We start from the raw sequence: 26,918 nt of genomic DNA, 5'->3' as shown, positions 1-26,918 counted from the left end.
CAACGAAGATAGGAGATTGGTCTCATACAGGAACACTGGTCACATAATTAAATATATTAAAGATATTGAGAGCCAGGTTTCTTACCATCAGAAAATGGATTAACAAATATGGAAAAATGAGAAAATTAGAATGAACTCTGTGGTTCTGGATTGGAATTGGAAGCATCAGTTTGTAATATATAGAGAGAAATATAAAAATATACATACAAATGAGTGTGTATATCTATATTTATTTCTTAGCTATATCCACTGAGAAGCCCTGGGAAGTGAAACACCACAAAAGCAAGAATCATACCTGCTGCCCAGATGCAGGCTTTTCAACATCAGGCTCTACTTTAAGGAACCAGGGCTCCTCAGAGGAATGTCTTGAGTTTAAGGCTTGGGCAGGGAAAGTATAAGGTGAGCCTATAACACTTTTTCCCTCAGAAAGCAAGAAAGTACTCAAAGAATGATAGCACTATATCAAAAGGACACAAACACCAGCTTGAAGAGGCTTCCAATGGCCAAACTGGAGACAATGTGAGTATCAAAGAATGACAGTAACAGGTCATAATTCATTGAATAAAATAGGAAACCATGAGCCCATACAGGTATAAAACAATAAATAAATAAATTAAAAGTTTGTTCAGGAATAGGATAGTTACATAGCTTCAACATTTTTCACACAAAATATTCATTAATTACAAAAAGAAGTAACTTGAAACTGCAGAAGACTAGTAGACATCATCTTAATAAAGCAACTCTTGGCTGGGAGCGGTGGCTCACGCCTATAATCCCAGTACTTTGGGAGGCTGAGGTGGGTGGATCACCTGAGGTAAGGAGTTCAAGACCAGCCTGGCCAACATGGTGAAACCACGTGTCTACTAAAAATATAAAAATTAGCCAGGTGTGGTGGTGCATGCCTGTAATCCCAGCTACTCAGGAGGCTGAGGCAAGAGAATCACTTGAACCTGGGAGGCAGAGGTTGCAGTGAGTCGAGATCACGCCACTGTACTCCAGCCTGGGTGACAAGAGCAAAACTCCGTGCCAAAATAAATAAATAAATAAAGCAACCCAAACTGACATCATCAATAATAAGAAAAATTGAAGTTTTGCACTACCTGGCATGATGCACTGAGAAGAACACAGTAGCACTTCTATGTTACTCTTTCCAAAGATGCATAACCCGAGTCTATTGTGAGGAAACAGCAGATAGGTCTGAATTGAGAGACATTCTACAAAAAGCTGGCCTATAATCTTCAAAAATGGCAAGGATATGACAGTCAAGGAAAGATGAGGAACCATTTCAAATTGAAGTTAGCCAAGGATGTGATATAGGCAGCATTTTGAACTGGATCCTTTTGCTATAAAGAATATTATTGCAACACCTGGAAAAACTTGGAACGGGATCTGATAACAGTGATTCATCAAGGTTAATTTTCTTTTGTCTTTTTTTTTTTTTTTAATTTAAGACACAGGATTTCACTCTGTCACCCAGGCTGAAGTGCAGTGGCATAATCACAGCTCACTGCAGCCTCAACCTCTCTGGCTCTAGTGATCCTCCCGCCTCAGCCCCCTGAGTAACTGGGACTTGTATTGTATTGTATGTACTATATATAGTCTATATAAGCATATGGAAGAATGTCTTTGTAGGAAATAAACACTAAAGTTTTGGGGATAATAGGGAATCAGGTTAGCAACTTATTCTCAAAGGGTTAAGGTTAAAAACAATCACTTCTACCATACTTGTACATTTTTAGTGTGACTGTAATCCCTTAAAAATATGTAATTTAAAAGTATACTAATAAATAAACAGGCCATGGTTTGACTACTTTTGGGCAGGCTGTCCTCCCACTCCAGCTTGCAGGCCATTTCAGGGCCTATGGGGTTAGAGACCAATAGTTTGTTGCCAGTCTCAGGCAGGAAAATTGAACTGATTTTGTCCATGCAGCAGCAGCTACCTGAGCACGGCTCAAGATTTCCTGCCTGATCACATTTCTGGCTAAACTTTACTGACAAATCTTTCTCACTGTTCTCAAAATATTTGCCCCACATGTAGCAGAGTCACCAAATCAAAGACCTAGGCCTGGCTCTAAAATCTCTCACATTCTTTAGACTACAGCTCTCGGTCTGTCCCTGAATCTTCCTAAACCAACCAGATACCCACGGCTCCTCAGGAATAGATTTACTTGCTATTATATTATGGGGAATGTGGCTGACTTTTGCAAAAGATTTCCTGCCTTCTCTCAGCAAGTGACTAAACTGGTTACAGCTAATTCTGCTGGGAAGTAACCAGCTGTTTTTCCACAATCCTGCAGCCATTTCCATGAATTAATTTGGGAGTATTGTAGACCCTTGAAGCAGCATAAGGCTCTGGTGCCTGATAGCTTTAGTAGGATTTAGCATCTTCAGCAATGGACTGAATATAAAGAAACATAAAATCTACTAACAGCTGCTCCTGAAAATGCCTGTGCAGTCTTGGGTGAGATAAAGAATCTCCCTCTTCTTATGAGTGATGAAATGATAGCACCACTAACCCACACCTATTGTCAAGGCGTGTGTGAGGATAAACAGAGTGTATTTGGAGAGTCTTGACTTCTACATTAAGAGAACGTAGTATAGCCATATTGCCATATTTATTCAGTTTTTAATAGCAGGAAGCCATTTAAAATCCTAGCCCTGCTAAATAAAAGAAGAATTATTATTACTAAGATTTACATTTAGATAATAGTTTGTGCTCAGTAACTTATTTATATACTCAGCACACATTCACTGAACACACACTCTGTGCTGGTCATTGTTTAGGCACAAAGGATGTAACTGTGACCAGGACGGCACAGTCCTTGCCCTCATGGTGTATACAGCCAAATGGGGAACTATGCAACTAGCAACTTCTTGCAAGTTTGAGGAGCAATTAAAAAAAAGAAATTAATTTTCAATGAAATGACTATTATTAGGAGGCAAGTAAAAAAAAAAAAAAAAAAGGCAGTTGCAGTCATGTTCTCCGAGTTCCTGTCTCTCTGCCAACGCCGCCCGGATGGCTTCCCAAAACCGCGACCCAGCAGCCGCAAGCCTCACCGTCACCGCCGCCCGTAAAGGAGCCGAGCCGAGCGGGGGCGCCGCCCGGGGTCCCGTGGACAAAAGGCTACAGCAGGAGCTGATGACCCTCATGATGTCTGGCGATAAAGGGATTTCTGCCTTCCCTGAATCAGACAACCTTTTCAAATGGGTAGGGACCATCCATGGAGCAGCTGGAACAGTATACGAAGACCTGAGGTATAAGCTCTCACTAGAGTTCCCCAGTGGCTACCCTTGCAATGCGCCCACGGTGAAATTCCTCACACCCTGCTACCACCCCAACGTGGACACCCAGGGTAACATATGCCTGGACATCCTGAAGGACAAGTGGTCTGCCCTATATGACGTCAGGACCATTCTGCTCTCCATCCAGAGCCTTCTAGGAGAACCCAACATTGATAGTCCCTTGAACACGCATGCTGCCGAGCTCTGGAAAAACCCCACAGCTTTTAAGAAGTACCTGCAAGAAACCTACTCAAAGCAGGTCACCAGCCAGGAGCCCTGACCCAGGCTGCCCAGCCTGTCCTTGGGTTGTCTTAATTTTTCCTTAGATGGTCTGTCCTTTTTGTGATTTCTGTATAGGACTCTGTATCTTGAGCTGTGGTATTATTTTTGTTTTGTTTTTGTCTTTTAAATTAAGCCTCGGTTGAACCCTTGTGATGTATATTAAATAAATGCATTTTGGTCCTTTTTAAAAAACAAAAAAAATCACGGGTCTGGAAGTCAGAAGAGGATTTGAGACCCGAACCTCCTGCTTACGGCTATGTCAGCTTCAAAAAGTTACTTAAATTCCGGTCACCTGGGCAAGATGGCCACTAGGGACAGTTCCAGTCTGCAGGTCCCAGTGAGATCAACACAGAAGGTGGGTGATTTCTGCATTTCCAACTGAGGTACCCGGCTCATCTTATTGAGACTGGTTAGACAGTGGGTGTAGCCCACGGAGGGCAAGCAGAAGCAGGGAGGGGTGCCACCTCACCAGGGAAACACAAGGGGTCAGGGAAGTCCCTCCCCTAGCCAAGGGAAGTTGTGAGGGACTGTACTGTGAGGAACGGTATATTCTGGCCCAGAAACTACGCTTTTACCACAGTCTTCGTAACCCACAGACCAAGAGATTCCCTTAGGTGCCTCCACCACCAAGGCCCTGGGTTACGAGCACAAAACTTGGTGGCTGTTTGGGCAGACACTGAGCTAGCTCCAGGAGTTTTTTTCATACTCCAGCGGTGCCTGGAACACTAGCAAGACAGGCTATTCACTCCCCTGGAAAGGGGGCTGAAGCCAGGGAGCTAAGTGGTCTGACTCAATGGATCCCACCCCCACGGAGCCTAGTAAGCTAAGATCCACTGGCTTGAAATTCTCGCTGCCAGCACAGCACTCTGAAGTCTACCTGGGATGCTGGAGGTCCGTGGGAGGAGGCGCATCTGCCATTACTGAGGCTTGAGTAGGCCGTTTTCCCCTCACAGGGTAAACAAAGCCCCTGGGAAGTTCGAACTGGGCAGAGCCCACCACAGCTCAGCAAAGCTGCTGTAGCCAGATTGCCTCTCTAGATTTTTCCTCTCTGGGAAGGGCATCTCTGAAAGAAAAGCAGCAGCCCCAGTCAGAAGCTTATAGATAAAACTCCCATCTCCCTGGGACAGAGCACCTGGGGGAAGCGGCGGCTGTGAGCACAGCTTCAGCAGACTTAAACCTTCCTGCCTGCCAGCCCTGAAGAGAGCACACACAGCACAGCACTCAAGCTCTGCTAAGGGATAGACTGCCTCCTCAAGGCACCTCTTCCAGTGCCTGCTGACTGGGAGATACCTCCCAGCGGCAGGGGTTGACAGAAACCTCATATAGGAGAGCACCGGCTGGCATCTAGTGGGTGCCCCTCTGGGACAAAGCTTCTGGAGGAAGGAACAGGTAGCAATATTTGCTGTTCTGCAGCCTCCGCTGGTGATACCCAGCCAAACAGGGTCTGGAGTAGACTTCCAGCAAACTCCAGCAGACCTGCAACAGAGGGTCCTGACTGTTAGAAGGAAAACTAACAAACAGAAAGGAATAGCATCAACATCAACAAAAAGGATGTCCACACAAAAACCCAACCGAAGGCCACCAACATCAAAGACCAAAGGTAGATAAATCCATGAAGATGAGGAAAAACCAGTGCAAAAAGGCTGAAAATTCCAAAAGCCAGAACACCTCTTCTCCTCCAAAGGATCACAACTGCTCACCAGCAAGGGAACAAAACTGGACAGAGAATGAGTTTGATGAATTGACAGAAGTAGGCTTCAGAAGGTGAATAATAACAAACTCCTCTGAATGAAAGAAGCATGTTCTAACCCAATGCAAGGAAGTTAAGAACCTTGAAAAAAGGTTAGAGGAATTGCTAACTAGAATAACCAGTTTAGAAAAGAACATAAATGACCTTATAGAGCTGGAAAACACAGCACGAGAACGTCGTGAAGCATACATAAGTATTAATAGCCAAATCAATCAAGCAGAAGAAAGGATAACAGAGATTAAAGATCAACTTAATACAATAAAGCGTGGAGACAAGATTCAAGAAAAAAGAATGAAAAGGAATGAACAAAGCCTCCAAGAAATATGGGACTATGTGAAAAGACCAAACCTACGTTTGATTGGTATACCTGAATGTGATGGGGAAAATGGAACCAATTTGGAAAACATTCTTCAAGATACTATCCAGGAGAACTTCCCCAACCTAGCAAGGCAGGCCAACATTCAAATTCAGGAAATACAGAGAACACCACAAAGATACTCCTCGAGAAGAGCAACCCCAAGACACATATTTGTCAGATTCACCAAAGTTGAAATGAAGGAAAAAATGTTAAAAGGAACAAGAGAGAAAGGTGAGGTTACCCACAAAAGGAAGCCCATCAGACTAACAGCAGATCTCTCAGCAGAAACCCTACAAACCAGAAGAGTTGAGGCCAATATTCAACATTCTTAAAGAAAAGAAGTTTCAACTCAGAATTTCATATCCAACCAAACTAAGCTTCAAAAGTGAAACAGAAATAAAATCCTTTACAGACAAGCAAATGCTGAGAGATTTTGTCACCACCAGGCCTGCCTTACAAAAGCTCCTGAAGGAAGCACTAAACATGGAAAGGAACAACCAGTACCAGCCACTGCAAAAACATGTCAAATTGTAAAGACCATCGATGCTATGAAGAAACTGCATCAATTAATGGACAAAATAACCAGCTAACATCATAATGACAGGATCAAATTCACACATAACAATATTAACCTTAAATGTAAAAGGGCTAAATGCCCCACTTAAAAGACACAGACTGGCAAATTGGATAAAGAGTCAAGACCCATCAGTGTGCTGTATTCAGGAGACCCATCTCGCATGCAGACACACACATAGACTCAAAATAAAGGGATAGAGGAAGATTTACCAAGCAAATACAAAGCAAAAAAAGCAGGGGTTGCAATCCTAGTCTCTGATAAAACAGACTTTAAACCAACAAAGATCAAGAGACAAAGAAGGCCATTACATAATGGTAAAGGGATCAATTCAACAAGAAGAGCTAACCTCCTAAATATATATGCACCCAATACAGGAGCACCCACATTCATAAAGCAAGTCTTTAGACATCTACAAAGAGACTTAGACTCCCACACAATCATAATGGGAGACTTTAATACCCCACTGTTAATATTAGACAGATCAACAAGACAGAAGGTTAACAAGGATATCCAGGAAAACAGACCTAATAGACATCTACAGAACTCTCCACCCCAAATCAACAGAATATACATTCTTCTCAGCACCACATCACACTTATTCCAAAATTGACCACATAGTTGGAAGTAAAGCACTCCTCAGCAAATGTAAAAGAACAGAAATCACAACAAACTGTCTCTCAGACCACAGTGCAATCAAATTAGAACTCAGGATTAAGAAACTCACTCAAAACTGCACAACTACATGGAAACTGAACAACCTGCTCCTGAATGACTACTGGGTAAATAACGAAATGAAGGCAGTAATAAAGATGTTCTTTGAAATCACTGAGAATAAAGACACAACATACCAGAATCTCTGGGATGCATTTGAAGCAGTGTGTAGAGGGAAATTTATAGCACCAAATGCCCAGAAGAGAAAGCAGGAAAGATCTAAAACAGACACCCTAACATCACATTTAAAAAAACTAAAGAAGCAAGAGCAAAGAAATTCAAAAGCTAGCAGAAGGCAAGAAATAGAGATCAGAGCAGATCTGAAAGAGAGAGAGAGACACAAAAAAACCCTTCAAAAAATCAATAAATCCAGGAGCTGGTTTTTTGAAAAGACCAACAAAATTGATAGACCACTAACAAGACTAACAAAGAAGAAAAGAGAGAAGCATCAAATAGACGCAACAAAAAATAATAAAGGGGATATCACCACTGATCCCACAGAAATACAAACTACCATCAGAGAATACTATAAACACCTCTATGCAAATAAACTAGAAAATCTAGAAGAAATGGATAAATTCCTGGACACATACACCCTCCCAAGACTAAACCAGGAAGAAGTTGAATCTCTGAAAAGACCAATAACAGGTTCTGAAATTGAGGCAATAATTAATAACCTACCAACCAAAAAAGTCCAGGACCTGACCGATTCACAGCAGAATTCTACCAGAAGTACAAATAGAAAAAGAGGGAATCCTCCCTAACTCATTTTATGAGGCAGCATCATCCTGATTCCAAAGCCTGGCAGAGACACAACAAAATAAGAGAATTTTAGACCAAAATCCCTGATGAACATCAATGCAGAAATCCTCAATAAAATACTGGCAAACCAAATCCAGCAGCACATCAAAAAAGCTTATCCACTACAATCAATTCGGCTTCATCCCTGGCATGCAAGGCTGGTTAAACATATGCAAATCAATCAACGTAATCCATCACATAAACAGAACCAATGACAAAAACCACACGATTATCTCAATATATGCAGAAAAGGCCTTCAACAAAATTCAACAGCTGTTCATGCTAAAAACTCTCAATAAACTAGGTATTGATGGGACGTATCTCAAAATAATAAGAGCTATTTATGACAAACCCACAGCCAATATCATACTGAATGGGCAAAAACTGGAAGCATTCCCTTTGAAAACCAGCATAAGACAAGGATGCCCTCTCTCACTGCTCCTGTTCAACATAATGTTGGAAGTTCTGGCCAGGGCAATCAGGCAAGAGAAAGAAATAAAGTGTATTCAATCATGAAAAGAGGAAGTCAAATTGTCCCTGTTTGCAGATGACATGATTGTATATTTAGAAAACCCCATCATCTCAGCTCAAAACCTCCTTAAGCTGATAAGCAATTTCAGCAAAGTCTCAGGATACAAAAATCAATGTGCAAAAATCACAAGCATTCCTATACACCAATAACAGACAAACCGAGTGCCAAATCATGAGTGAACTCCTATTCACAATTGCTTCAAAGAGAATAAAATACCTAGGAATGCAATTTACAAGGGATGTGAAGGACCTCTTGAAGGAGAACTACAAGCCACTGCTCAACAAAATAAAAGATGACACAAACAAAGGGAAGAACATTCCATGCTCATGGATAGGAAGAATCAATATCGTGAAAATGGCCATACTGCCCAAGGTAATTTATAGATTCAATGCTATCCCCATCAAGCTACTTTCTTCACAGAACTGGAAAATCTACTTTGATGTTCATATGGAACCAAAAAGAGCCCACATTGCCAAGACAGTCCTAAGCAAAAAGAACAAAGCTGGAGGCATCACACTACTTGACTTCAAACTATACAAGGCTACAGTAACCAAAACACCATGGTACTGGTACCAAAACAGATATATGATCAATGAAACAGAACAGAGGCCTCAGAAATAACACCACACATCTACAACTGTCTGAACTTTGACAATCCTTACAAAACAAGAAATGGGGAAAGGATTCCCTATTTAATAAATGGTGCTGGGAAAACTGGCTAGCCATATGTAGAAAGCTGAAGCTGGATCCCTTCCTTACACCTTACACAAAAATTAATCAAGATGGATTAATGACTTAAATGTTAGACCTAATACCATAAAAACCCTAGAAAAAAACCTAGGCAATACCATTCAGGACATAGGCATGGGCAAGGACTTCATGACTAAAACACCAAAAAAAAAAAAAAAAAAGACAACAAAAGCCAAAACAGACAAATTGGATCTAATTAAACTAAGGAACTTCTGCACAGTAAAAGAAACTACCATCAGAGTGAACAGGCAATCTACAGAATGGGAGAAAATCTTTGCAATCTATCCATCTGACAAAGGGCTAATATCCAGAACCTACAAAGAACTCCAACAAATTTATAAGAAAAAAACAAGCAACCCCATCTAAAGTGGGCAAAGGATATAACAGGCACTTCTCAAAAGAAGATATTTATGCAGCCAACAGACACATGAAAAAATGCTCTTCATCACGGAAATGCAAATCAAAACCACAATGAGATACCATCTTACGCCAATTAGAATGGCGAACATTAAAAAGTCAGGAAACAGCAGATGTTGGAGATTGTGTGGAAAAATAGGAATGCTTTTACACTGTTGGTGGAGGTGTAAATTAGTTCAACCATGGTGGAAGACAGTGTGGTGATTCCTCAAGGATCTAGAATCAGAAATACCATTTGGCTCAGCAATCCCATTACTGGGTATATACTGAAAGGATTATAAATCATGCTGCTATAAAGACACATGCACATGTATGTTTATTGTGGCAATTTTCACAATAGCAATGACTTGCAACCAACCCAAATCCCCATCAATGATAGACTGGATTAAGAAAATGTGGCACATATACATCATGGAATACTATGCAGCCATAAAGAAGGATGAGTTCATGTCCTTTGCAGGGACATGGATGAAGCTAGAAACCATCATTCTCAGCAAACTATCACAACGACAGAAAACCAAACACCGCATGTTCTCACTCACAGGTGGGAACTGAACAATGAGAATACTCGGACACAGGGCGGGGAACATCACACACTGAGGCCTGTTGCGGGGTAGGGGGCTGGGGGAGGGATAGCATTAGGAGAAATATCTAATGTAAATGACGAGTTGATGGGTGCAGTAAACCAACATTGCACATGTATACCTATGTCACAAACCTGCATACTTGTACCCTAGAACTTAAAAATAGAAAACAAAACAGAAGAATACGAATAGTGTTTTGGTGTTCACAGAGCACTTGCATCTCATTTAATCATTTAGGAAGTTGGCTTCAATGAATCTAATTTGTTAGATTACAATTTGCTCTGATTTATCCTTTTGGTTGCTAATCCAATATTTCTTGAGTTAGGTATAGTATAGTATAATTACTACACGCTCCTGAGTTTAGTATAATAAAACAAAAAACAAAACAAAAGAATATGAATAGTGTTTTGGTGTTCACAGAGCACTTGCATCTTATTTAATCATTTAGGAAGTTGGCTTCAGTGAATCTAATTTGTTAGATTAAAAATTTGCTCTGATTTATCCTTTTGGTTGCTAATCCAATATTTCTTGAGTTAGGTTTAATTAAGTTAGGTTAATTAATTGACCTAATTGAGTTAGGTTCATGTATATTACCACATATGGCTGTATGCTAATCCTTGTTACACCCAAGAGTGTGTACCTTACTCAGGATTACTCAGCAAGGCCTGGGTGAGACTGGGAAGAAGATAAGATTTCCTTCTTAAACTCAGAGTTCTACCTTTGCTTTAATCTCTACCTCCCCTAAAAAAAAACTTTCCTGTCTTCCCAGTTGCAATTAATCAGTTTTATTTTCACTATATTCCCATATACAGAAAAGTGTGTGTGTGTGTGTATGTGTTTGTATGGGACTGTTTACTGGCTTAAACTCAGTTATCCTGCACCAACCAACTTTCCCGCCCATAACTCAACTCTAGATCACAGCCCCTTGCAAGATAAGATCCGTGCCTTACACCTCTTAAAATCTTCAATACTCTAGCAAAGGTTTGTACATATTAGGTGCTCAATAAATATTGGTAGCATTGACTGGTTGTAATGGAATACAGGCTTCACAGTCACACCTGAATTGAATCACCGTTAAGCTATTTACTAAGCTCCATTTATTACTTTTCCCTCTGATTTTGTTTTTTTAATCTTTAAAATGGGCATAATAACCACTTCATAGGGAATTTTCTGAGTATTAAATGCTATCATAAGTTAAATAAATATTAATTCCCTTCCCTTTTGATTTCTAGCTCATTAACTTTACTGAGGTCATGAGGAGGGTTTCTTTACATGAAATAGTAAGATTAAGGTACCGTAACTCTAGCCTTCCCAAGTTCCTATACAGAGATTAGATGTCCGTGGCTTCTGGTCCCCATTAGCCCACAGTCCCTGCAGACTCTCCCAGCCCCTGACTACTCCCTGGAGTCACAGCAAGGCAGCTGTTCTGATTTAAGTCCACCATGCAGGGCTATCTGGGACGCATGAGGCCTCTTTTCCCCCACCACGGCCCTTAACACATCTCATCTGTACAGAACCTGGGCCCTCAGACCTCACAATTATTTTCAATTCAACAAATGTTTCACTATTTACTGTATTCCAGGAAGTGTGCTCGGGCCAAAAGAGGTCAAAAAGTTGACTAAGGCATAATTCTACCTTCAAGGAACTCAGTCTGCTGACAGTAAGTACACTTATACAAACTGATCTCCCACAGAGCAGAATGGGATAGCAGCCAATAAAGAGATAAGCCCCTGGGGAACTCCAAAGTGGGAGATCAACTCTAGATCTGATCAGAAAAGACTGCAGGAATAGTGGTATTTGACTTGTGCTTATGGATGTATATAGATAGCTGTGCAGGTGAAGAAGACTAAATGGTGGAGGGAATAGCCTAAGTAAAGGCATAGAGGTAGAAAAGAATCAGAAGTATTCAAGTCACAGCCCGCACACAATTTTGGCTAGAACCTAGGGTATAAACAATGGAGTAGCAGACAAGAAGCCTAATACAGTAGGCAGCTTCTGAAATGTCTCCCACTGATTGCCTCCTGATATTCACACCCTATTAGCATACTCGCCTCCCAATCCAATTAAGTTCTAAAAGACTGGACTGACTTCCATCTTGGTCTCTCCCTCTTCTCTCATTAACTTTGATGGAGCCAGCTGCCATGTTATGATCTGCCCTATGGAGATGCCCAATTGGCAAGAAACTGAGGGCACCCTCCAAACAAAAGCCAGTGAAGAACCTGGGCCCTCCATCCAATGACGCACAGGGAGCTGAATCCTGCCAGTAACCACTGGCTGAGCTTGGAAACAGATCCCACCCCAGTCGAACCTTGCATGGACTGTGGCCCTAACTAACACCCTGACTGCAGTCTTTTGAGAACCCTAAGCTGGAGGATCCAGTCAAGCCATACCCAGATTCCTGTCACACAAAAACTGTTAGAGAGTAAATGTGTACTGTTTTAAGCCAGTAAATTTTGATTATGCAGCAATAGACAACTAATTAATATACATGGAAAGAGAGACAAATCTTGGAGAACCCTCAGTACCAGACTGACATATCTGACCCATGACTGATATATCTTGTCTGTACCTGAAGGCAATTGTGAGATATTAAAGGTTGTGTGCAATGTTGTGAGCGGAGACAGGGTTTTTGAACACTCATCTGGCAGTGGTGCACAAGATGAGTTGGAGCAAAAGAGAGAGAGATTCCCAAGTTAAGAAATTAAACAAAACTCTTGAGAAGCTCATGATTCCCTAATGAGAAGCAAAGAAGACTTGAGCAATAGTGACAATGGAGATTGGCGGGAAGACAGGAGAGATAAAATTAGACTCACCTGGTCTTGGCTGTAGATGGAACATCAGAGGGAAGGAGAGACAGAAAATCAAAGGAAGATTCCAGAGAATAAGGAATAGGAAGCTGGAAATAGGGAAACCTCATTTACAGAGTGAAGATCACAGAACTAAGGGCAGGTTTTGAGGGAAAGATGCTGAGCTCAGGTTAGCACCTATTGAGTTTAAAGTGCCAATGAAACATCTAGATGAATTCAATATTCAAGACTGAAGCTTAAGCGAGAAGTGTGGGAGTCACCTATATAAACCTAGGATCTGAACCTAATGGGGACCAGGGCTACAAGTCAGGGCTCGAGTGATGCAGCAACTACCTTAACACAGAGCATGAGAAGGTGAGACTGCAGCTCAGGAACCACAGTTCCACACTTTTCATCTTGAAATCATGGAGAACACAACTTGGGGGAATCACTGGCTTGTTGCCAGTGATGCCAGGGATCATGCTGGGAGGACACAGGGTTCTGCCTATTGATTCAGTTAGGCCCTGACAAAGGTGTATATATTTTCTTGCATTAATATACCAAATACTGCCCCAGGGAGTGATGTGAAGCCTTCGGGTCTCATTCCAGATGAATATTCACACTCATGTTAAAAAGAAAAAGACATTATCTCATAATCTCCTACAAACAAAGTAAAATCGTAGTTGCCAGGGACTTAGGGGAAAGAAAAAAAGTCATTTAATGGGTATAGAGTTTCCATTTTGCAAGTTTAAAAAGTTCTAAAATTGGTTGTAGAAAATGTGAATCTACTTAATACTAAACTGCATTTAAAAATTGTTAAGACGGTAAATTATACGTTATGGACATTTTACCAAAATTTTTTTGATGAGAAATTATTTGCCTAAGAGTTCCTGGCACCTCATCAACAGAAGTCTGGTATTGCCAGAGAAAATAATTTAAACCGCTACCATTTACTGACTACCTCCTACATGCCATGTGGTTATAAGTTAATCTTCATAAAAATCCAATGAAATAGGCTATTGTCAACCTCATGGAGGCTAAGAAATGTGCATAAGATACACAGCCAGTGAGTAGCAAAGCCAATATTTGGGCCAAGATCTCTCTGATTCCAGTAACGTGCTACCTTGTGTGCTCCACTGCCACTGGTTGAAATGTAGAAAACAAGCTTAAGGTGTGGAAGACAACTTCGAGGTGGGGGTGGATGGAATTAGGAGAATATCACATAGTCTTAGGCCAAGAACCATGTCTTATTGTTCTTTCTAACTCCCACAAAGCCCAGCACAGTACAATGCACATTAAGACCTTCAAAAAAGATTTTGGAGTAAATAAATGAATAAGAAATCACTATTAAAAAAAAACAAAATGACCCATTTCCTTCACTCCTACAAGTTAAGGTAATTGTTTTTCTCTGGCTTTCAAACCAGCCAATCAAGGTAAGTTTATTCCAAATAAAAAGGCCCCTGGGTCTTCTGGCTAATGATCCAACAGGTAAAGAGTTGGAAGTCAGCACTCCCATCCACTCAACAACAAAAACGTTGAACGAACAGCTCTTCTTAGGTCCATCAGAGAACCAAAATCACAGGACAAACAGCTGTCCTGAAAACTAGAGAGACAATGAGGCAAATACAGAGAATTACAGTTTACTGGCGCAGAAGACCACAGCTGGAGCCAATTCCAGAAGGAACAGTTACACTATGCTGGATGAATGGCTGCAGGTTTAGTGTGGACTAGCTCGAGACTTAAACACTGAGGGGTAGCAGCCGTCTTTGAGGGTTCCCAACACTTTCCTGAGTTTTACCTCCAGGAGCCCCACCAGGTTCTCATTGTGAAAATTGAAGAACAATCCCCTCATGCTGTCAGCAAAGGGGTCGGGGATGGACAAAAGTAATCATTTAAAAATATTCCCAGAGAGCTCTGTTCTCCTTAAGAAAGCTGCCTTCAAGGAATACTATTTTACCAGAACCTAACTGCCTTGGGGGAAGGAAATACCCAATTCCAGCCCCTTCAAGACTTCCATGACCCTATTTTAGAAAGAGTCTCTAGAGAAACACAAAGACAACAGAGAAAACAAAAGCAAAGACACTAGAGGGAATTCTATCATCTGACACCACAGTTAAAGCAAACAGTATACACAGCCTAACTCCCAGTCAGAAAGACAAAACCTCACACCAAAGGCCAAATTTCTGTTTCTTTTAACCAGATGTGTAGCTTTCTATGGCAGATGCACCTGATGGCAATAACAAGCATACCCCCCCCACCCCAAGAATGCAGACTCACCTGATCTATATAACTGCATGCTTTCCACCAAATGGTCGTGGTTTTCCTGTCCCAGCCCTCCACCACTGGTCCACCCTATATGTAAGTTCCGTCAGTAAACGCTATGTCTCGTTCTCTGCCTGGGTCTCTTCTTCAGCCTCTCAAACCTAGCATAGAACTCAATAGGGGTCTTGCTGACAAGCTCTCAACAACAACAACAAAAAATACAAGATATGCTAAAAAGCAAAAAAACACAGTCAAAATAGACCAAAAAAAAAAAGACAAAAAAAAAAAAAAAAAAAGCGGCTGGGCGCGGTGGCTCAAGCCAGTAATCCCAGCACTTCGGGAGGCCGAGGCGGGTGGATCACGAGGTCAGGAGATAGACCATCCTGGCTAACACGGTGAAACCATGCCTGTACTAAAACATACAAAAAACTAGCCGGGCGTGGTGGCAGGCGCCTGTAGTCCCAGCTACTCGGGAGGCTGAGGCAGGAGAATGGCGTGAACCCGGGAGGTGGAGCTTGCAGTGAGCCAAGATCCGGCCACTGCGCTCCAGCCTGGGCGACAGAGCGAGACTCCGTTTCAAAAAAAAAAAAAGCATCAGAACCAAACTCAGATGTGGCAGAGGTTTTGGAAAAGACCCATTGAAGGTTCCTGGTGGACTCCATTTCTTTGAGAAGAGGGTTGTGTTTTCCCTTCTAACTCTGTGATCCTGGACAAGCTTTCTAAAGCTGGTTCTGCTGATTCTTCTACCTCAAAGTCTGTCAAATCCATACTATATTTTCATTCTACTGCTGTCCCCTGAATCTAGGTCCCTGGGCCACATGGATTATTATGTAATCTATTCTCCCTGCCTCCCCGACTAGTCACCCTGTAACTACCCCAGATTGATTATTCTAAAACATCACTTAGCACATCACAGCTCCACCTGTAAGACTCAACTTCAGGGGAATCAAGGGCAAGTTCTTAAGCCCGGCTTCCTGAAGGAGCCTTCCACGCTGGTCCATCCCTTCCACTGCTTCCCAGTTCCCTCCTCTGCCCTGTCCCAGAAGCCTGCCATTACCACGCCCAGTGCTGCCTTCTCTTTCTCCGTTTACCCAAGTGTGGGTTACCTTCCAAGCACAGTTCAGTGCAGCCCCATCTGGATGAGAGCCTCCACACTCTGTAGCCACACCTTCCTCCATAATTCTGTAACTTTTTTCTCTACTGTTCATTTAACCTTTATTATTTTTATGCATGTAGCCTTTATTATTAACACCAAAGAACTATGTAAGCTATTTATTGATCACTTACGTGCCAGATTTTTTTTTTACATATTTATATACTTTACATGGTTGTTAATCCTTAGTCATTAACCCTTACTAAATTCCCATGCAATAGGTATTGTAATCCTCATTTCTCAAATGAGGAAACTGAGGTTCACAGAGGTTATCCTACTTCCCCAAAATCATACCAGCCAAGAAGTAGTACAGTTGGAAATCGAATTCAGGTCTGTGAAATTCCAGGGGCTCTATTCTTTTTATATTATGTGACTTCTCATTCACACCATCATTATTCTTTCAACAAATAGTCCTGGTGTACCTATTATGTGCCATGTGTTGTAATATGTGTTATAATAGAGTTAAAGATGAATTAAAGGCCAGGCGCAGTGGGTCACACCTGTAATCCCAGCACTTTAGGAGGCTGAGGTGGGTGGATCACAAGGTCAGGAGTTCAAGACCACCCCAGCCAACATGGTGAAACCCCCATCTCTACTAAAAATACAAAAATTAGCCAGCCATGGTGGCAGGCACCTGTAATCCCAGCTACTTGGGAGGCTGAAGAGGAGAATCCTTGAACCCGGGAAGTGAAGGTTGCAGTGAGCCAAGATCGTGCTACTGCACTCCAGCATGGGTGACAGAGCGAGACTGTCTCAAAACAAAAACAAAAACCAAACCAAAACAAAAATGATGAATTAGACATAAATTCAGGTTCCATAGAGCTTTGAGATATGCTTCTTTATGTTGCCATTTATCTTTTTATGTACTTTCTGTCTTTCCATGCCTGGTATAACCATGTCTGAACATAATGGATCTTCTCCATCAGGCTGTAAGTGACTGAGGTCAAGGATGGGAGGTTTTCCTTAAGCATTGCTATATTGTTAGTATTTAACACAATACCTGTCACAAAGTAGTCTGGGAAAACACACACACTCTGTTTCTCCACACTCTCACACACTTCTGGCCCAAGATGTATGAGTTTTTTCTACAATTCTCCAACCCTCTGAACACCAGCTGGAGGCCCTACAATTTAATTCCATTCTGACACTATCTACCTGGAGTTAGTGTCAGACCCTACAAATTAAGGACTCCGTCCAGCAAGACTATTTCCCCACTTCAGATGCCAATTGCAAGTCTGGGCCTCTGAGACTTCTGACCAAACAGCTATAAATCAGAGGTTCCCACAACCTTCTTCTATAATTTTAATTACTTTAATAATTTGCTAGAATGGCTCATAGAACTTAGGGAAACACTTTACTTATGTTTACTGGTTTGTTATAAAGGCTATAACTCAGGAACAACCAGAGGGTTGTTCCCGGCACCTTCAGGTGTTCAGCAGCCTGGAAGTTCATCAAATCTTGTTCTTGAAGACTTTTTACAGAGCTCAATCTTCAGCTCCTCCCCTCTGCCAAGAAGTCAGTGGGTGGGACTGAAAGTACCAACCTTCTAATTGCTTTGTCTTTCTGGTAAGCAGCCTCATCCTGAGGTTATCTAGGGATCTGTAACGCTCAATCACATCATTAGCATAAACTCTGGTGTGATTGAAAGGGCCTCCATATGCATAACAAAGGACATTCCTATAAATCTGAAATTTCCAAGGAATTTAGGAGCTCTGTGCCAGGAATGAGGGACAAAAACCAAATGTATTTCTTATTATACCACAGGTAGGTACCCAAGAAATATTTGCTGAACAAGGGAATAAATGAGTGAATGAATGAAAGAATATTACAAAGGGATGGGGATATGAAAAGTCAGGAAGGTGAGAAAGATAATAAAGTTCTCCATTTCCGTGTCCCAAGATTCCCAAGGGAATAGTGCATAAATACAGTAGCAGTTTGAAAACAGGAAGGAATTTAGTGCTAGTGTTACTGCTTAGCTGATGGGTGGGAGGCAAATCGTTTCCTTGTTGGAGATCTGGTCCACTGGGCTGATTGATAGACCCTGTACAATGTCCCCACTTCCACACCAGGAAGAGAGGACTTCAGGTCCAGGGTTCCCAAGTTCAATAGCCTTTTCTTTTTTGCCTTAAAAAAATTGCTAAGGCATGAGATACTTCCGTTCTCCACTGGCATCTTTGCACTGTGCCCAGAGAAACAATCATATCATGTTCAGGAAGGCCAGGGCCTGCAATGGCGGGGAAACAGGAACCGTCCCAACAGATGTCTTCCCCCCAGGGGAAAACAGCTAGGGACTGGGGAAAAAAAAATGCTGTGTGAAAAGGAAAGCCAGACTTCCCCAGAGTCTCCAGGATGAGGAGCTGGCACTTCCAGTATCCAGAACGACCCTCAGCCATAAAGTCCAGGAACAGCACGTTATTCTTAAACATACACACTTTTCCTTCCATATCCCCATCCTCCTACACACATGTGTGCGCGTTCACACACACACACACACACACACACACAATTCCTGGGTGAAATTGGACCAGGAGGCTTTGCGCTGCCAAGCATATTCCAACTCCTTAGCCTAGAGGCCAGTCCCTCACAAGAAGAGAGTCTATCTCCCTCTGGAATACATCTCCGTACCTCCAGATCAAGCCTGACCTTCCTGCTCACTGTCCCCAAACATGTCAAGCCCATTCTCATTCCCATCCATTCTTCTCTTCCCCTTCCACACACTCCCTTCCCTCCTCACTGATTAGCAAGCTTTTCCCCATAGGTCCTCGACCAAGAGCATCTCAGCCAGAGCTACCTCCTCTCACTTTCAAATTCCAATAGCACTTCTTGTCCAAGTCAGTGCTTCCTCACCTTTTTCATGGATTAGAAAATGATCATATTTGTACAGCACATAAAGCTGGTGTCAGCCAGGCCCACAAGCCCAGAGACTCAAGATGCCTGGAGGACAGAGGGGATCAATATCTCTGACATGCCCCATAATCCCTTCAAAGTCGCCGCACACACAATGATGGGCAAGCTCAGGTCTACAGACTTCCTGATGCTACAGACCATTCTGCAAGCCAGTTGGGGAACCAGAAAAGAGATATACAGGGAAGTTCTTGCCTTTGAGGAGCTTCCATGCTAGTTTAAGAAAAGAAATATAACTGCATGTATAAGTAATATACACTTGCACAATCATTTTTAAATTATTTGTATAACAGAATATGGCCTTTGGCATCAACAATATATGGAGGTTCAAATTCTGGCCTTGCCACTCACTTGCTGTGTGAACTTAGGCAAGACAGTATCACCTCTCTGATCCCATTTTTCCCATATCCTTTGACATATATATCCTTTGAAATAAGATAATAAATATCTACCCTCACAAGGTCATGTTTTTAAATAACCTTTATTGAGGTATAATTTACACACAGTAAAGTTTACCCATTAAAAGCATACAATTTAGGCCCCACACAGTGGCTCATGCCTGTAATCCCAGCACTTTGGGAGGCCGAGGCAGGAAGATCGCTTGAGCCCAGGAGTTTGCGACCAGCCTGGGCGAGATGGCAAACCTCATATCTACAACAACAACAACAACAACAACAAAATATAAAAAAACTCGCTGGGTGTGATGGCGCATGCCTGTACTCAGGAGGGTAAGGCTGGAGGATCCATTGAGCCTGGGAGGCCGAGGTTGCAGTGAGCTGTGATTGTACCACTGCCCTCCAGCCTGGTGACAGAGCAAGATCCTGTCTCCAAAAAAAAAAAAAAAAAAAAAAAAAAGCCATACAACTTAGTAAGTTTTCACAAAGGTATAGGGTCATATGGTCATTACTGTAATCAAGATAAGAACAATTTTTTCACATCAAAAAGTTCCTTCTGGCCTCTTTACAGTCAATACCCACCCCTGATTCCTTGTTCTCTGGCATCCATGGATCTGATTTCTATCACTATAATTTTGCCTTTTCTAATTTTTCATACAAATAGAGTCACAAAATCATAGTCCTTTGTGCCTGGCCTCTTTAACTTAGGATAATGCTTTTGAAATTCATTTATGTTGTTGTGTGTACCGATAGTTTTTTCCTTTTTGTTGCTGAATAGTATTCCATTGTATGGGTATACTTACAATTTGTTTACCCATTCTCTTGTTTGTGGACACTTGATGAATAAAACTGCTGTGAAGATTATTGCACAAATCATTCTGCAGACATGTTTTTATTTCTCTTGGGTAAATATGTAATAGTTAAATTGCCTGGTTATATAATAGGTGTATGTGTAACATTTTGAAAACTTTCAAAGACTATTGCCAAGTGGTTGTACCATTTGAAACTTCTAACACCAGTGAATGTGAGTTCAAGTTGCTTCACATCCTTGTCAACATTTGTTGTTGTCTTGTCAATTTTACCCATTATGATGGGTATGTAGTGAAATTTTATTGTAGTTCTAATCTCTATTTTCCTAGTGACTAGTGATGTTGAACACATTTTTATGTGCTTATTAGCCATTCATGTATCTTCTTTTGTGAAGTCTCTATTCAGATCTTCTGCCCATTATATTTGTTGGGTTATCTTTCTATGATGGATATGTAAAAGTTCTTTATATATGTGAAAGAAATTCTTTGTCAAATCTATATTTTACAGATTTTTTTTTCCTAGACTGTGGCTGGCTTTTTCATTTTAATGGTGGTGACATCTTTTGATGAGCAGTTTTGAACTTCGATAAATTTAGTTTATCAACTTTTTTTTCTTTTTGGTTAGGGTATTTTGTGACTTCTTTAAAAAATATTTTCCATCCTAAGATCACAAAAAAATATTCTCTGAAGGTTTCTTCTGGAAGTTTTACAGTTTTAAATTTTATGTTTAGGTCTATGAGCCATATCAAATTAACTTTGTGTAGTAATACAGGGTAAGGGTACAATTTCATATTTTTCATACATTTGTTCAGGTGTTTCGGCACCATATGGGGAAAGGTTTTCCTTTCCTCTACTGATTTGAGTTGTTGATTTGTTAAAAATCAGTTGATCAATATGTATGTCTCTTTCTGGACTCTATATTCTGTTCCATTGATCTACTTTTTTCTGTGTTTACATCAATACTATGTTGTCTTAACTACTATAGTTTTAAAGTATTTCTTTCTTTTTTTTTTTTTTGAGACAGAGTCTCACTCTGTCGCCGGGCTTGAGTGCCTTGGCGTGATCTCAACTCACTGCAACCTCTGCCTCCTGAGTTCAAGTGATTCTCCTGCCTCAGCCTCCCGAGTAGCTGAGACTACAGGCACGTGCCACCACGCCCAACTAATTTTTGTGTTTTTAGTAGAGATGGGGTTTCACCATGTTGGCCAGGATGGTCTCAATCTCTTGACCTCGTGATCCTCCCGCCTCAGACTCCCAAAGTGCTGGGATTATAGGCGTGAGCCACCATGCCCGGCCTAAAGTATTTCTTTAATAGATAATGAAAATTCTCCAAATTTGTCCTTTTTCAAAATTGTTTTGACTATTAAAGTCCTTTGCATGTCTATATATATTTTAGAATCAAAATGTCAATTTATATTTTTAAAATCTAGGATTCTGATTGGGATTGCACTGAATCTGCAGATCAATTTGGAGAGAACAGGCATCTTAGCAATACTGATTCTTCCAATCCATGATATATCTCTTCATTTGCTTATATCTTCTTTAATTTCTTTCCACAGTGCTCCTCAGTGCAAGCATTTTGCATTTAATTAAATTTATTTCTAAGTATTTGATGGTTTTGATACTATTGTAATGATACTTTTTAATTTTATTTTTGAATTTTTGCTGCTGGTATATGGAAATATGATTGATTTTTGTATATTGATTTTATATCCCATGATTTTCTACATGTATTTAGTCTAGTAGAGACTTCTTTTCAGATTCCTTAGAATTTTGAACATACACATCATGCCATCTGAAGATAGTTTTATTTCTTCTTTTTCTTTTTTTAATATTTATTTATTTATGTATTTATTATACTTTAAGTTCTAGGGTACATGTGCATAACATGCAGGTTTGTTACATATGTATACTTGTGCCATGTTGGTGTGCTGCACCCATCAGCTCGTCAGCACCCATCAATTCATCATTTATATCATGTATATCTCCCCAGTGCAATCCCTCCCCCCTCGCCCCCCCATGATAGGCCCCAGTATGTGATGTTCCCCTTCCCGAGTCCAAGTGATCTCATTGTTCAGTTCCCACCTATGAGTGAGAACATGCGGTGTTTGGTTTTCTGTTCTTGTGATAGTTGGCTAAGAATGATGGTTTCCAGCTGCATCCATGTCCCTACAAAGGACGCAAACTCATCCTTTTTTATGGCTGCATAGTATTCCATGGTGTATATGTGCCACATTTTCTTAATCCAGTCTGTCACAGATAGGCATTTGGGTTGATTCCAAGTCTTTGCTATTGTGAATAGTGCCGCAATAAACATACATGTGCATGTGTCTTTGTAGTAGAATAATTTATAATCCTTTGGGGATATACCCAGTAGTGGGATGGCTGGGTCATATGGTACATCTAGTTCTAGATCCTTGAGGAATTGTCATACTGTTTTCCACAATGGTTGAACTAGTTTACAATCCCACCAACAGTATAAAAGTGTTCCTATTTCTCCACATCCTCTCCAACAACTGTTGTTTCCTGACTTTTTAATGATTGCCATTCTAACTGGTGTGAGATGGTATCTCATTGTGGTTTTGATTTGCATTTCTCTGATGGCGAGTGATGATGAGCATTTTTTCATGTGTCTGTTGGCTGTATGAATGTCTTCTTTTGAGAAATGTCTGTTCATATCCTTTCCCCACTTTTTGATGGGGTTGTTTGTTTTTTTCTTGTATATTTGTTTGAGTTCTTTGTAGATTCTGGATATTAGCCCTTTGTCAGATGAGTAGATTGCAAAAATTTTCTCCCATTCTGTAGGTTGCCTGTTCACTCTGATGGTAGTTTCTTTTGCTGTGCAGAAGCTCTTTAGTCTAATCAGATCCCATTTGTCAATTTTAGCTTTTGCTGCCATTGCTTTCGGTGTTTTAGACATGAAGTCCTTGCCCATGCCTATGTCCTGAATGGTACTACCTAGGTTTTCTTCTAGGGTTTTTATGGTATTAGGTCTAACATTTAAGTCTCTAATCCATCTTGAATTAATCTTCGTATAAGGAGTAAGGAAAGGATCCAGTTGCAGCTTTCTACTTATGGCTAGCCAATTTTCCCAGCACCATTTATTAAATAGGAAATCCTTTCCCCCTTTCTTGTTTCTCTCAGGTTTGTCAAAGATCAAATGGCTGTAGATGTGTGGTATTATTTCTGAGGACTCTGTTCTGTTCCATTGGTCGATATCTCTGTTTTGCTACCAGTACCATGCTGTTTTGGTTACTGTAGCCTTGTAGTATAGTTTGAAGTCAGGTAGCATGACGCCTCCAGCTTTGTCCTTTTGACTTAGGATTGTCTTGGCAATGCGGGCTCTTTTTTGGTTCCATATGAACTTTAAAGCAGTTTTTTCCAATTCTGTGAAGAAACTCATTGGTAGCTTGATGGGGATGGCATTGAATCTATAAATAACCTTGGGCAGTATGGCCATTTTCACGATATTGATTCTTCCTATCCATGAGCATGGTATGTTCTTCCATTTGTTTGTGTCCTCTTTGATTTCACTGAGCAGTGGTTTGTAGTTCTCCTTGAAGAGGTCCTTGACATCCCTTGTAAGTTGGATTCCTAGGTATTTGATTCTCTTTGAAGCAATTGTGAATGGAAGTTCATTCCTGATTTGGCTCTCTGTTTGTCTGTTCAACTGGTGTATAAGAATGCTTGTGATTTTTGCACATTAATTTTGTATCCTGAGACTTTGCTGAAGTTGCTTATCAGCTTAAGGAGATTTTGGGCTGAGACAATGGGGTTTTCTAAATATACAATCATGCCATCTGCAAACAGGGACAATTTGACTTCTTCTTTTCCTAACTGGATACCCTTGATTTCTTTCTCTTGCCTGATGGCCCTAGCCAGAACTTCCAACACTATGTTGAATAGGAGTGGTGAGAGAGGGCATCCCTGTCTTGTGCCAGTTTTCAAAGGGAATTTTTCCAGTTTTTGCCCATTCAGTATATTAGCTGTGGGTTTGTCATAAATAGCTCTTATTATTTTGAGGTACGTTCCATCAATACCGAATCTATTGAGCGTTTTTAGCATGAAGGGCTGTTGAATTTTGTCAAAAGCCTTTTCTGCATCTATTGAGATAATCATGTGGTTCTTGTCTTTGGTTCTGTTTATATGCTGGATTACGTTTATTGATTTGCGAATGTTGAACCAGCCTTGCATCCCAGGGATGAGGCCCACTTGATCATGGTGGATAAGCTTTTTGATGTGCTGCTGAATCTGGTTTGCCAGTATTTTACTGAGGATTTTTGCATCGATATTCATCAGGGACATTGGTCTAAAATTCTCTTTTTTTGTTGTATCTCTGTGAGGCTTTGGTATCAGGATGATGTTGGCCTCATAAAATGAGTTAGGGAGGATTCCCTCTTTTTCTATTGATTGGAATAGTTTCAGAAGGAATGGTACCAGCTCCTTGTACCTCTGGTAGAATTCAGCTGTGAATCCATCTGGTCCTGGACTTTTTTTGGTGCGTAGGCTATTAATTGTTGCCTCAATTTCAGAGCCTGCTATTGGTCTATTCAGGGATTCAACTTCTTCCTGGTTTAGTCTTGGGAGAGTGTAAGTGTCCAGGAAATTATCCATTTCTTCTAGATTTTCTAGTTGATTTGCGTAGAGGTGTTTATAGTATTCTCTGATGGTCGTTTGTATTTCTGTGGGGTCGGTGGTGATATCCCCTTTATCATTTTTTATTGCGTCTATTTGATTCCTCTCTCTTTTCTTCTTTATTAGTCTTGCTAGCGGTCTGTCAATTTTGTTGATCTTTTCAAAAAACCAACTCCTGGATTCATTGATTTTTTGGAGGGTTTTTTGTGTCTCTATCTCCTTCAGTTCTGCTCGGATCTTAGTTATTTCTTGCTGTCTGCTAGCTTTTGAATGTGTTTGCTCTTGCCTCTCTAGTTCTTTGAATTGTGATGTTAGAGTGTCAATTTTAGATCTTTCCTGCTTTCTCTTGTGGGCATTTAGTGCTATAAATTTCCCTCTACACACTGCTTTAAATGTGTCCCAGAGATTCTGGTATGTTGTATCTTTGTTCTCATTGGTTTCAGAGAACATCTTTATTTCTGCCTTCATTTCGTTATGTACCCAGTAGTCATTCAGGAGCAGGTTGTTCAGTTTCCATGTAGTTGAGCGGTTTTGATTGAGTTTCTTAGCCCTGAGTTCTAGTTTGATTGCACTGTGGTCTGAGAGACAGTTTGTTATAATTTCTGTTCTTTTACATTTGCTGAGGAGTGCTTTACTTCCAATTATGTGGTCAATTTTGCAATAAGTGTGATGTGGTGCTGAGAAGAATGTATATTTTGGGGTGGAGAGTTCTATAGATGTCTATTAGGTCCGCTTGGTGCAGAGATGAGTTCAATTCCTGGATATCCTTGTTAATTTTCTGTCTCGTTGATCTGTCTAATGTTGACAGTGGAGTGTTGAAGTCTCCCATTATTATTGTATGGGAGTCTAAGTGTCTTTGTAAGTCTCTAAGGACTTGCTTTATGAATCTGGGTGCTCTTGTATTGGGTGCATACGTATTTAGGATAGTTAGCTCTTCCTGTTGAATGGATCCCTTTACCATTATGTAATGGCCTTCTTTGTCTCTTTTGATCTTTGATGGTTTAAAGTCTGTTTTATGAGAGACTAGGATTGCAACCCCTGCTTTTTTTTGTTCTCCATTTGCTTGGTAGATCTTCCTCCATCCCTTTATTTTGAGCCTATGTATGTCTCTGCATGTGAGATGGGTCTCCTGAATACAGCAGACTGATGGGTCTTGACTCTTTATCCAGTTTGCCAGGATAGTTAATTGGAGCTATCTAATTGTGTCTTTTAATTGGAGCATTTAGTCCATTTACATTTAAGGTTAATATTGTTATGTGTGAACTTGATCCTGCCATTATGATATTAACTAGTTATTTTGCTCGTTAGTTGATGCAGTTTCTTCCTAGCCTCGATGGTCTTTACATTTTGGCATGTTTTTGCAATGGCTGGTACCGGTTGTTCCTTTCCATGTTTAGGGCTTCCTTCAGGGTCTCTTGTAAGGCAGGCCTGGTGGTGACAAAATCTCTAAGCATTTGCTTATCTGTAAAGGATTTTATTTCTCCTTCACTGATGAAACTTAGTTTGGCTGGATATGAAATTCTGGGTTTAAAATTCTTTTCTTTAAGAATGTTAAATATTGGCCCCCACTCTCTTCTGGCTTGTAGAGTTTCTGCTGAGAGATCTGCTGTTAGTCTGATGGGCTTCCCTTTGTGGGTAACCCGATCTTTCTCTCTGGCTGCCCTTAAGATTTTTTCCTTCATTTCAACTTTGGTGAATCTGGCAATTATGTGTCTTGGAGTTGCTCTTCTCGAGGAGTATCTTTGTGGTGTTCTCTGTATTTCCTGAATTTGAATGTTGGCCTGCCCTACTATGGCGCAGGCCATGCAGGAGAGGGACGGCCCGGACCCTGATCGCATAAGGCTGCTCCTGAGCAAGGCTCAGAGCCCTCTGGATGTTGGCAAGGCCACTTCCAAGGCCTATGCAGCAGGTGGTGCTGATGGGCTCTTCT

The 26,918-nt window shown here is 41.0% G+C and overlaps 1 protein-coding gene across 3 annotated transcripts; it reads left to right on the top strand.

Moving 5' to 3' along the window:
• The first annotated feature begins 2,985 nt into the window (after window positions 1-2,985).
• LOC117075498 (ubiquitin-conjugating enzyme E2 C-like) lies at window positions 2,986-3,750 on the top strand. 3 transcript variants are annotated; one of them, XM_033197941.1, is made up of 2 exons: window positions 2,986-3,175; window positions 3,353-3,750. In XM_033197941.1, the coding sequence occupies exons 1-2, from the start codon at window positions 3,017-3,019 to the stop codon at window positions 3,560-3,562; spliced, it is 369 nt and encodes a 122-aa protein (XP_033053832.1). In that variant the 5' UTR covers window positions 2,986-3,016; the 3' UTR covers window positions 3,563-3,750. The 3 variants fall into 3 exon arrangements, with proteins under 3 accessions (XP_033053832.1, XP_033053833.1, XP_033053830.1); XM_033197942.1 differs by having other exon boundaries at window positions 2,986-3,238; window positions 3,444-3,552; XM_033197939.1 differs by having other exon boundaries at window positions 2,986-3,750.
• Window positions 3,751-26,918: the final 23,168 nt, after the last annotated feature.

Source organism: Trachypithecus francoisi, unplaced genomic scaffold (genome assembly GCF_009764315.1).
Source record: "Trachypithecus francoisi isolate TF-2019V2 unplaced genomic scaffold, Tfra_2.0 Lachesis_group5, whole genome shotgun sequence".
NCBI classification, from domain to species: Eukaryota; Metazoa; Chordata; class Mammalia; order Primates; family Cercopithecidae; genus Trachypithecus; species Trachypithecus francoisi.
Note: the sequence above shows the minus strand (reverse complement) of the source record. Positions and strands in the feature narration are given on the sequence as shown.

Bases quoted from the DNA above. Each gene is read 5' to 3' on its own strand.
- LOC117075498 (XM_033197939.1), top strand. From the start codon at position 3,017: ATGGCTTCCCAAAACCGCGACCCAGCAGCCGCAAGCCTCACCGTCACC.